This window comes from Doryrhamphus excisus, chromosome 3 (assembly GCF_030265055.1).
Source record: "Doryrhamphus excisus isolate RoL2022-K1 chromosome 3, RoL_Dexc_1.0, whole genome shotgun sequence".
Lineage (NCBI taxonomy): Eukaryota > Metazoa > Chordata > Actinopteri > Syngnathiformes > Syngnathidae > Doryrhamphus > Doryrhamphus excisus.
This window is the reverse complement of record NC_080468.1, coordinates 6,854,446-6,867,047: the sequence shown is the minus strand read 5'-3', so window position 1 is coordinate 6,867,047 and position 12,602 is coordinate 6,854,446. Positions and strand designations below refer to the sequence as shown.

The 12,602-nt window shown below is 41.7% G+C and overlaps 1 protein-coding gene across 1 annotated transcript in view; it reads right to left on the bottom strand.

Moving 5' to 3' along the window:
* The window catches only part of phlpp1 (PH domain and leucine rich repeat protein phosphatase 1), a 47,672-nt gene that overhangs the window by 2,394 nt on the left and 32,676 nt on the right, over window positions 1-12,602 (bottom strand). The window contains exons 5-17 of the mRNA XM_058066233.1: window positions 11,885-12,033; window positions 7,782-7,928; window positions 5,228-5,455; window positions 3,960-4,162; window positions 3,701-3,761; window positions 3,271-3,366; window positions 2,874-3,029; window positions 1,936-2,136; window positions 1,653-1,815; window positions 1,339-1,469; window positions 1,142-1,255; window positions 626-820; window positions 38-266 (exon numbers count right to left, since the gene is read on the bottom strand). Coding sequence (XP_057922216.1) covers window positions 38-266; window positions 626-820; window positions 1,142-1,255; window positions 1,339-1,469; window positions 1,653-1,815; window positions 1,936-2,136; window positions 2,874-3,029; window positions 3,271-3,366; window positions 3,701-3,761; window positions 3,960-4,162; window positions 5,228-5,455; window positions 7,782-7,928; window positions 11,885-12,033 — 2,073 coding nt within the window. The remainder of the gene's footprint in view (window positions 1-37; window positions 267-625; window positions 821-1,141; window positions 1,256-1,338; window positions 1,470-1,652; window positions 1,816-1,935; window positions 2,137-2,873; window positions 3,030-3,270; window positions 3,367-3,700; window positions 3,762-3,959; window positions 4,163-5,227; window positions 5,456-7,781; window positions 7,929-11,884; window positions 12,034-12,602) is intronic.

Here is a 12,602-nt window from a genome sequence, read left to right as displayed (position 1 = left end):
CTGTGACGGTCACAAATTCTTTATGATTAATCTCCACCTCTGTGATGATAGCTCTGTGCTGCCTGATCCTGCGGTATTCCTCGTCCAGGCCGACGTTGTGAAGCAACGAGAGGGACAAGGGCTTGCCATTCCGACAGAGGATGGCCTGACATTTGCCCACGTTGGCAGCTGTCAGGATGAAGCAGCCGCTGGGGTCGGTAGGGTCATGTCGGATGTGACACAGTGCGGCAGAGCCGCCGAGCTTCTGGCCTGCGGTTCCCAGCTTCCTGCAGTGGCAAAGTGGAAGAACTTTTTGTTGGTCATGTGAAATTTCTAATCTATGATACGTGCCCCACTGGTGGCTTAATCTACTGGTACTTTGTGAAGATTTATTTTTAATGAAAATACTAATATCTGGACTAATACATATAAATATGAAATAGTTATACAAAGGGAAATGTATTAACTTTAGATTTGCTAAAATTGAATTCAAATTACATTTTCCTTTCCTTTATTCTTCCCCCGTTGAGGCACAGCAGCTTGAGAAAAATAAGCTAAAGCTGCTAAGCTAACTTGAATTATGTCAAATGATTTTTCGTTACAAACAGGAAGTGAATAAACAGAGTTTGGGTGAGCATAAATCTACCTTTGCATGACAAGAAACGTGTTGGTCATGTAGTCCTCCTCGCTTTTGGTCTTGTGGAGCTCCTCCGCCAAGATGTCGTTCATGGTGCACTGCAGAAGGTAGGGCACTTCCACGTTCCTGTCGCCATCGAACACGCCATACAGAGCCTCGCGACTTCCGCAAAACCTGTTTACTGAAAGCGCTGCGACACAGAGTCTGAAAGGAAACAAGAAAGGAGGTTGATGTTTTTGAAGGGTGAACAATAAAGGCTTCAAAAAGAAGTCAGTTTATAGATTACAGGGCACAGTGATAACCATGGTAACAGTAGCGCTCAATATAGGCAATTGAGAAACAATAGCTTACATGGGGAAAGCAATGTCTGCAATTTCTTTCCTCTCTTCGACCTATCGACCTCACACTTGCGTCTGGGTGGAGATGTTTTAGCTTGTTTTCAATATGCACCTTCTATAAAATGACTGAGGCTTGACTGGACAGGTTTTTTTTTTGTCCTACTCAGAATTGACTGATTGAACTCACTTGTTCTTGACGCCGGAGGCCTCCGTGTAACCATGACTCCACACAGCGGGCCCACCAGGTGCATCGTTCGATGAAAAGGTCGGGGGCGGATCAATACGAAAGCAGCGGATATTACTGCAAAAGAAACAAGAAGTAGATTAAATTCTTCGTTTCCACTTTAGTGCCGTGAGCTCGCTGCGGATAAAATATCAACGCACTTGAGTTGCTCCAGGGTCTTGTGGTCCAGGTTGAGACGCGGGTTTCCAGTCAGGTCCAGTTCTTGAAGCTTGGGAGGCAGATTCTCAGGCAGCGTGATCTCGCTCAACTCATTGCAGCTCAGATCCACACACTGAGGCCACAGAAGATATACGTATGTACGTAAATACTTGCAGAAAACAGACACTTGTCTGCCATTTCATTAGGTACACCCGCACAATCCAAAATGCAATCCTTATTCAATATTATATTCTAGTGCTTTTCTGTGCAGGAGGACCTAATGTTTTTGCCACACGCGCTACCCTGATGACCTTACTTTCATTTCCAATAACTGCATGACCTCAGGGAAGACCTCAATGGCGTTGGAGTGGGCGATGAGTGTGTGCATACGTCTGCAGTTCATGATGGTGGTGGGCACGGTTTTCAGTGTGTTCCCGCTCAGGTCCACTTCCTCCAGCTCCTCCAGCTTGGCCATTTTGCTAGAGAGGTGAGAACGTCTTACGTGAACGGGACAATACACTGATGATGGGAGTGAAGCAAAGGTACAGATCCTCTCATCGTGTCTAGAAAATATTGTTTATCATGGCGACCATGTTTACCTGGCTGGGAAGGTCTGGAGATGGTTGTAAGCCATGTGCAAAACCCGAAGGTGCGTATGGCCCGTCAGCATGGGAACGCACTTGTCTGTGAGCCGGTTATTGGTCAGGTAGAGCTCCTGCAGGATGCTGTGGCTCTCCTCTGACAGAGTGGAGGGGGGCAGATGCTCCAGTTTGTTGGCTGAAGCGTTTACGCATCGTAAGCTAATGGAAAAAAAAATGAATATAGTCACAGCTCAAAAACAGATAAAAATGAAAATTTATGTTGGGGGTATGCTGGAGCCTATCCCAGCTGACTTTTGGCAAGAAGCGGGGGACACCCGTGACTGGTCGTATAATTAACTTTAATTATATAATCATAAATACTACTGTAACACTGCAATGATAAGAAATGAAGCAATATTATTTTGGTGAGGTTGCCTGCTGTCATTCTAAAATAATTGATATTCTCTGAATTGTTGGGGGGAGGGGTGCATTTCAATGCAGACCAACCAACATGTACAAATTTATACTACTAAACATGCAATTTGACTCTTGAATATGCTTGTATGCTCTCCAATTTGTTGCATTTTCTAGGTTTCAGTTTCAAGTTCAGTCTGTACAGTACAGCTAAGTTAATAAATATTATCATCACTTTCTCTAGTATTTCACTGCATTAAATCAACTGGTGTTATTAGTTACAAAATGCAACATAAACATGATCAACGATTGGTATTTTGTTTATTTGCCAAATATTTGAGGAAAGTTATATTAGAATATTTTACCACTTCCTTCCTAAGCTTTCTTTCTTTATATGCTAACTTCTGTAATACAGTACGCTGAAATCCTCATTATATTGTAAATTTTTCAAATATGATTTTAAAGAAAATGAAGAAAACATGTATTTCCTCTCCTTCATATTGCAGCTACCTTTTATTCCCTCTACCTTATATTGCAGCTACCTGACAGATTTGAGGAACAGGTTGCAGGGTAGCTCCACTAGTTGATTATGGTGCACGTCGAGAACTTCCAGCAGAGGGCGCTCCACCCTTTCAGGCAGCTTCTGCAACTGGTTGTGTCCCACACTGAGCTTCCTCAAACTGCTGCTGCATAATAACCTGCATGCAGATGGCCAGGTCAGAACCAGTATACATATGTTAATATATGTATACAGAAAGACAGTACAGACAGAAGAAGAGAGAGATGTGCTGCATACAAAGTGACCTTATAGGGGAAGCAAGTCTCTTGTGTGATTTATGAGACTGTTGGAGACTGATGAGAGGCTGGAACAGGGCAGGCTGAATAAGACGGATTGCACTCCATTTAGAGGATGCGGACACATCACTGAGGGACACTCACCGCGCTGGGAGTTCGCTGATGAGGTTGTGGCTGGCATCCAGAACTTCCAGTTTCTTCGCTTCACACAGCCAGTCTGGCAAAGACTCCATGAGGTTCCTTCGGGGGGGGGATGGACAAAATGGGGTGATGATGATGATAAATGGTGTGCAGTTTGTAAAGTGTGCAGGCTAATATTTCTTCTGTGTGTATTTAATTCCCAGCAGTGCCAAGAGGAAGCATTTCAAGGCCGAAATATATTTTAAATAACCGGTAAAGTGCATTGAAACATAAATTTCCCGCAAAGATTACTGTCTTTTGCTTTGTGACCTGCTTCCACATTTCACATTAAAGGTCATGCAAAATGTTCAAGCAATGACAACCCCTTTAAGTTCATATTTCAAGTGTAGTGATTCATGTTCATATGTGTGTGTGTGTGTGCAATTTTTCTCACCGTGATATGTCCATGTAACTAAGATTGGAGGGCACAGGGCTAACATCCAGGCTTTGCAGCTCTGTAAGGAGAAACCCAAACTCATTAACCTACAGCAAGGACGTACGTATACGTGGTTGTCTACAAAAACAACGGGGAGGGGAGGCTTCGGGAGACAGTGCGGCACCACTACATGTCATGTTACACATTCACATCAGCAAGCAATGGAGGGCACAGCTTTAGTTAATGGCAAGAAAAAAAAAAAAGACAAGAGACCCACCATTGTTGGAGGCGTAGATGCCTTTCAGCAGGCAGCCCTTGACCTTGAGGCTTGTGATTTGGTTTCGCTCGCAGTGAAGCACCTCTAGTCTGGGAAACACAGAGGCATCCAAGTGCGTCAGCCGATTGTCCCTCACGTCCAGTTGGGTCACGTGCCTCAGCAGGTCGGGTTCATCCGGAATCATGTTGGAGATCTTATTCAGCCTGGTGGAGAAGAGTAAGGGAATCATGCTCTGCTTCAGAATGTCATAGCACATGCTGGGGATTATGGGAACCGGACTACGATGCTATTTCCCGAATGGCGTAAAATCTTGCGGGATCAATAAAGTATCCGCAGCATCTATCTGTTGCCAAACCAATCTTGACTGTAGGCAAGACACAATTATGTTGCCAGCTATTTAGACAATAAATGTGTATATGTGTTTTCAGTGAATCTGCACTACAGTACACATAGTATACTACTATGACTTAGACTACACCAAGTATATCCAGGTTTCATTCCTATTGTATTTCCCCTTAAGGAGACCTAATTAAAAAAAAAATTGTGAAAATGTGAGGAGTAAAGAACCAATATCACAACCCCATGAAACGTATGAATAAGCATTAGGACTAAAATGAAAAATACTATGATAATGAAGTCATAGAAATATAACAATAAAGTTAAACTTGGAGGAAAAGAGACTTTTCCATTGCAGATCATCCTCAAAAAACACCCATGACCGGTCTTCATTGCAATTATTACAAAAAATAATGTACTGTACTTGAATCTAAGGTTCATTTATTGTCATTCTACAAACTGTTATGAAATTATTTCAAATTAACAACTTTAACTCTCATTTTGCAAGAAAGTAAGTACCTATAGCTATAATTTTACAAGAAAACGGTGTAACATCAAACACCATTTCTTGTTATTGGTGTTATACAAATAAAATGTAAATCTATATCACTAGTATTTAGCAACTCCGGTGACCTGCAGAAGACCGCTGTCAAGTGACATGTGAGCATGTAAATATTTTTTTTTTTAATGACTGAGCAAAGTTACGAGGCGTGAGGTATTAACCGGCAAATAGTGCAAGTCACTCCATCTTGAATTAAAGGGAGACACCTGACAGAGTCGCAAAAAGCAAATGATTTCCTGATTCTCTGCAGTCTGGCTGACTTCTTTCCGTGCTGTAGTTTCCATAATTACAGGGACAAACGTGTTGTCAAAGTTCAACCGACAAGTGTTCATTATGTCCCCCCCCCCCCCCCGTCCACCTATTTGGCTACCTGAGATCCACGTGTTTGACACGGAGAAGCCGGAAGTTCTGCAAGGTGAGCGTTTCCAGGTTATTGCCAGCCATGCACAGCTTCTCCATGGAAGCCAGGCGCTCCAACACCTGTGGAACAAGGCTGAACTGGTTGAAGGAGAGCCCCAAGTAAGACAGCCTCTGAAGGGAACCCAGCTCATCGGGAAGCTCGCTCAGGCTGTTGCCGTCGAGCAGGAATGTCTGCAAACTGAAACAAGAACGGGAAATAGAAAACTAAATTAAAGAAAATTTGAATTTTTCCTCTCACAGATGTCTTTCCGCATGTTACACATAATGACCAGCAGGTGGCAGCAGGAACACAAATGCCCCTACTGGTCACTTCTGGAATGTGCAAGCATACCAGATCATTCCATCAGATTAATTTCTCATTTCACTCTCCGTTTGCAGCCCACATGCCTGGATGTTCAGCGGCAAAATGAGTTTTACTCCCATATTAAATCAAAGCTGTTCAACTAACGCTGCTAAATCACTCTGTTGAAATGAAGTACTTCTAAGAGTTGTCCAAAAACAATAGGGTGCTCCAGATTTGTTGTGTAGCCTTTCCCCATGGTGTTGCTGCACAGTAGAAGGCATCCCCTCTCTGCAGAAACACATTTTTTTCCCTCAATAGTTCAAAATCAGAATAATTTTGTATCTCCAGTCCGCACGGGCTTTAATGCTACCATTAATGCTTTGTGAAGCTAATTGGATACACAATCTAATGTCATGCTAATTTAAATATGATTCTTCCCTAATCTGTTGACAATTGTTTCAAAGGAAGTTCCTCATCAAAAGGTCACTAAAAGTAAAACATACAATCTAGTTTATAGAATTCAATCATATTGTCACCTGATAGAACCTAAAATAATTTTCCCCTACCAATACAATGACATAACTGAGTTGTCACGACAGGACCGCAAAAGTAAAGAGGAGTGTGTGCAAGAAAATACTAATGGAGTGTAAACATTCGATTGTACACATGAAATGAGCCAAAGATTCCATGAAATAAGAATAGATTGTGCAGAACAGCAAACATTACGAGGGACTTGACATGACAGAGCCCATATTTGAATGGGAAGCGTCACAAAGGGGATAGCGCTTGTTGAAACTAGTGCACTGTGGCGGTTGCAATGCCAGGTGTGTGTTCCTAGGTCACCGCCACATTAGCCTATGTAAACTTTGGCACTCGGGTTGGATAACATTTTTGCCTGCTTTGAAGAAAGCAATAGCCTCTTCTGAACGACCTAACCAGTGAAGAAAAAAAAAACGAAAAAAAAATGGATTTCATACAATAAAAGAACAAAGGTATTGGAACACTTGCTCAGCACTTAAAGGTTCTATATTCTATCGATTATCTAAATAAGGGATTACTGTACACTGCAGAGCTGCATTTGTCCAATGTAACAGATATAGACCAGGGGTCTCAAACACGTGGCCCGCGGGCCAAATGTGGCCCGCAGGACACTAGTTTGAGGCCCCCGCCTTGATATGAAAGTTTAATGTTAGTGCGGCCCGCGCAAGTTTGATATGGATGCTGTATGGTATCATATACCCAGAAAAAAAATATTATGTTTCATTAATGTTCATGTTAAAGGTTAAATAACTGTTAATAGTTATCCTCCCTATCCGTGTGGAAGTGGTAAGTTTTTGGCTTAAGTTTAAAGGAAATAACTTGGAGGCTACCGTTTAGGTCGCTAGCTCTCTAGTTTGCGAGTTAGCATGTGTCACAAGATCCTGCAGTTTCACAATATGTTGTAAATAAAAAGAGTATAAATGTGACTATAGTCGTGTTTTGTCATGTCTACAGGGCTCTAATAATGCTTTGTTAATTTTAATCTGAAAAAATAATGTCTACCCACCAACTATATGTGGTTTCTTAAGTTTTTATTATTTGCGTTTTATTATGATTATATTTATTTATTTATTACTGATTGATTGATTTTTATTCTTGATTTGTTTATTTATTTTTCATCTTATTTTGTAAAGAAAAATAAAAAGTAAGATATTTGAGAACAGTGGAATGTTTTATCAGAGCTTTTCTTGTAGAAACCAAAACAAAGTTTATTCATTTTTCTGTTTTTAATAAATGCGTTTTTTTTTTTGTTTTTTTTTGGAAAACCTGATGCGGCCCAGCCTCGCCCAGACCCTAGCTCCAGTGGCCCCCAGGTAAATTGAGTTTGAGACCCCTGATATAGACTATATATCCATTACAACAATGTAGCGATTGGAACAGAAGTACACTAACCTTAGCTGACATTTTAACACCAACATCAAGCTACATTCGCCAAGTCACTGAAGAAAAATAAGATCATTCAACAGTTTCCACATGACTGAATGTTAGTTGGCAGAGCTCCAGGCATTATTTTAAGCTGGGTAGTGAAGCCTGCCTTTTTACAAAGCTGTCCTACGTGGTTAGTGGTAAGAGAATAAATGGGGCAGGCTCATCTTGCAAAGCTTTAGTCTTAGCAAGACTATAGAGACACAATCGAAACCCAGTACACAATTCTGATATCTTCTGCCTGGCTTCTACCTACTTGGACATGGCTCCAACAGCGTTGGGGACACAGGGCAAGTAATTACAGCTGAGGTTGACCTCTGTTAGCGTTGGGATGTCACAGATGGCCAGTGGAAACTGGCCGAGGTGGTTGTTGGACAGGTTGAGGCTCCGCAGACGAGAGAACCTATACAGTGAAAGAGAAAAGTACACAGACTTTTAACACTTGCAAGGGTATAATGTTGAGTTTTGCAAACAGTAAACGCTGACGTCTGTGTTGTGCATTAAAACACTAGTCACCACTGGCATTTAGAGAGGTGACCTTCACATGATTGGTTTGTTGCCGTTTTCACTGTTTCATCTGTGCACTCGCATACCTGCATATAAGCAATGTGATAAGAACTTTTTAAACCGGCCATATTGGATTTTTACCCTTACTGTTTGCACACTTAACACACGCAGAGACCAACCAACAAGGTGACCCAAAAACGGTAGCTTTTAAGAGTGATTGATCAACGTGGGCAAGTGATTCCCGCAGGCAACGTGTGTGTTTGTGCATGTCATTCATCCATTAAATCACCCTCTGCAATCTGCTGAGTAATGCTCACATCACTCCCCTGCTCCACTAGTCTGTCCTATCATGCCATCTTCTAGCTTGATCCTGTCTGAAACTGCGCCCAAGATTTTATCTAAGCCACTGATGAGTTTATGATCTTTTGTCTGCGAGCAGGATTAGAGTTTCACAGAAGTCAATGGTAAATGGAAAAGCAACAATGTAGGAGAACAAATGTCTCCTGCATTTATTTTTGGACATGTACAGCACAATACTGCAGCATCCAAAGCTAAGGCACAACAACATGGCAAGGAAATGTTTTATTTTTGTCAATACAAGCCCTGTGTCCTAAATGTTACAATGATGCGTCCATGACAAATCTACTTTACCAATGTGGAACCAGCATGTGTTTATGTTGCACATACAGTGCTGTGAAAAAGTGGTTGCCCCCTTCCTGATTTCTTATTTTCACACTTAAATGTTTCAGATCATCAAACCGGTATTAGTCATTGACAACACAAAATGCAGTTTTAAATGAAACTTAAAACTGTAAGGGAGAACAAAAATTCCAAACCTACGTACATCAACCATTTATCAAGAGGTGATTGCCCCCTAAACCTAATAACTGCTTGGGCCACCCTTAGCAGCAACAACTGCAATCAAGCGTTTGCAATAACTTGAATTTTGGCCCACTCATCTTTGCAGAATTGTTGTATTTCAGCCACATTACTCGCATGCACTGCCTTTTTAAGGTCATGCTACAACATCTCAACAGGATTCAGGTTAGGACTTTGACTAGGCCACTGTACTCCAAAGTCTTCATTTTGTTTTGTTTTTTTGTTGGTGTGTTTTAGATCATTGTCCTGCTACAGAACTAGTTGGTTTCATTTTGACGTTAGAAACAAATGGCTGGACATTCTCCTTCAGAATCTTTTGTATAGACAGCAGAATTCACGGTTCTATTTATCACAAGACTTGAAGGTCCTGAAGCAGGAAAACAGCCAAGACCATCACACTACCACCACTATATTCTACTGTTGGTATGATGTTGACTGATGTGATGAGAAACACATTCCAAAAGGTTAAACTTTTCTCATGTCAGTATTGGGGAATAACATGATGTTTTCTGGCGAAATTGAGACAAGCTTTAATGTTCGTTTTGTTCAGCAGTGGTTGAGTCTTCAGCAGTCAGCTGAGTCTTGTATAAAGACTGTCCGCCGTGGTGCACAGGCATCAATTTGGGTTGTTTACGTTTATCATTAATACGGTATAAATAATTTTCTTATCATGGGACGAATCTATAATGGGATACCAGAGTATAAAAAATATTAGGTGGTTACTTTTACCTTCACCGAAGACGTGACTGTTCCCAATGACACAAGATCAATAGGGACACCACATTCTTGTTTTCTCATTAGTTATTTTTTTAATTTTTACAGTGATTCTCACCTTCTTCATCAAAATGTCAACTTTCTTTGGCTCCATTGTAGGTTATTGAGGTGAGAAACACTTCAATTCAAGTAATAAATCATAGCAAACATGAAGGTGGTGTCCATATTGCTCTCGTTGCCACATTGTGTCTTTGGGAACAGTCATGTCAAAAATCATGTCTTCACTTAAGTAAAGTAACCTTAAATGTTCATTCCTTGCTTTTTTACATGATTTATATGTATTAAATGCATTTCAAGATGTTTTCCCAACGTAAAACTATCATAGTAAAAACTATGAAAAAGAGGTTAAGGGTTAATGTTGTTGGCTTTCTGGAAGATGAATTGTATTCATTTTGTTTTTTATGGGAAAAATTGATTGGGTTTGCGTCTGTTTCAGTTAGAATCAGACCTCCTCAACGGATCACTGACGTTAACCAAGGCTCCACTGTAAAAGTGCTGTGCTGCACAGTGACTTTGGCGAGTTATCCTCTTTCCTTTGGAGGACTAGACTCAGACTCAGAAGAACTCTCTTCAGAAGCCAAATAAAGGGGAAAAAAACTGTCTCAAAGGATCCTGTCAGACCAAGCAACAAAAGAGAAGTCGCCCGTAGCGGGGCTGCCCCACGACTGAACACCACGTAATTCCCAAAGGAGGAGCAGAAGTTCAACTTGAGAAGAAGCACGACAATGAAGATAGAAAGTTAAAGTCTCCTCAAAGGGGCATTATTGCACTGGGCTAGCTTTGGTGGAGATTTACGCTCTCAAAGTGCTGTCTCGTTATATAATCAATGAATATTGGGCTTACAGTCGTTGAGTGGCCGGATACAAAACCCTGCTTGAATGCTAATGTTGTTCCGTCCCTGTTTAACAATAGAGGCATTTCATTGAAGTCATAGCCTATTAAAAATGAACACCCTTCTTCATGTCAAATATTGTGTCAAAAGCTGCCTCACAACGTGCTAAGGCATCCCCACATATGTAAATAAACAGGCCACACACATTTGCATGGAACTTGAGCCAGTGAGGGATGACATCGGTCTCAGACCGAGTGTGAGAGAGACAGAGAGATGCATGCTGGGAAAGCTGTTACATGCCAGAGGAAACAGCAAGTCTCCCAGACAACTGATTATGCATATCTGATCCACCGGTAAGTATTTGGCCATAAAGCAAAGATGGCATGCGGCATGTCCACGCATCACTCATCTCTTGGGAGGAATAATAAAAGCACTGTGACTCCATGTTAAATGTCACACACACACACACACAGTCTTTATTTATACTCCAAGCACACAAGAGACCTTCACAACGTTATCCAAACACATTCATAAAGGGCCAGAACGTAGTACGTTTTGATGATGGTTCCTTTAGCTGCGACTTTCTACCCTGTGCCTATCTCTCCTTCTGATTGCTGACATCCTTTTGTGTCGCACTAAGTCAAATGAGGATGAGCCTACTCACATTTTTACAAATGTTTCAATGTCTGGCCGCCAGGGGATCTCATTCAGATTTGAAAAAAACATTCATCCATTCCTCACCATGCTGCATATTTAAATAAATGGTCACGGTTTGTTATTGCAACTCATTCACTATTTTATCTCACACGGTATGGACTACTACACAAGCACAACCACACATTCCCATCCTTTCATTTTAACTACATGTGCCTGCAGATATGTAGGATACAAGTGAAAGCTCTCACAAACAAACACACAACGCATTTGTGTAAATGTGAATGCAACAAATGACTGTGCACACTAACAGGCACACATACAGTATATACAGTACGTCTTTGGCTGTGGTGCTTTAATCTAGACCCACATGCATGCAACAGATGGTGCCCATGGAGAGAGGGCGCTAGAAGGGCCTGGCACATTTAAAGCTCCCCTGCAGACGAATCTGACCTTCTGGGCTCATTTGGCCGTGCCTGGTACAGCATGGCTCTGGCGAGCCTCTTTGGTCTCTATGTTCCCCCTCTTATTCCTGGTGTGCAAACTGCAGGGGGACACTTAAGTGATTCTAACTTGTCAGTAATGGCCTGCTGGGTGCAGTGATGCCTTGTTGGTTGTCACTGTCTCTTCATACAATGGCCCAACTCACAGTAGCTAGGTGTGTCAACAACTATGACTTTATGTCTGACTAGACTTCAGCTAAGTTGTCGTACCTTTGCAGCTGCTGCAGCCACTGGTCAGCAGGCAAAAAGTTGTGTTTAAGGTTCAGATGGGTGAGGTCGTGGCTGTAGAAGAGGTTGGGTGGAAGTTGCTCCAAACTGCAGCAGGAAAGATCGACTGAGTTGATCCTCTGGGACACCATCTATGGATGCAACGCACACACACACACACACACACACAGAGTTAAACAAGATTACCACAAGCATGCCAAGAGTGTTTTGCTGCTTTGTGTTAGTGTGTGGCTTATGGCTAAGAAGTCAAATGTCACTTAGTGGCCAATCTTAGAACTATTGCGGTAGCAAGGGAAAGTCCAGCAGGTTGCTAACCCGTACATGACATTGCAATGTTATCTAGCTTGGATCAGTTGGTCGTTGGCTTGTAAATAAAATACAGTATCTCACAAAAATGAGTACATAGTAAAGTGGACAATACAATACAAATTAACCATGGATGTACTTACTACATTAGTCAGTGTATACATCAATGAAAGTAAGTAAACACACAGGCATTACTGTTTAAATAGTTGGCAACACAAGTGAGTACAGCCCACAGTGAACATGTCCAAATTGTGTCCAAAATATCAGTATTTAGTGTGAGCGCCATTGTCATCTAGCACTGCCTTAATCCTCTTGGGCATGGAATTCACCATAGCTGCGCATGTTGTTATTGGACTCACATCATGGACCTAGTGGATGTTAGACACCTTGCACA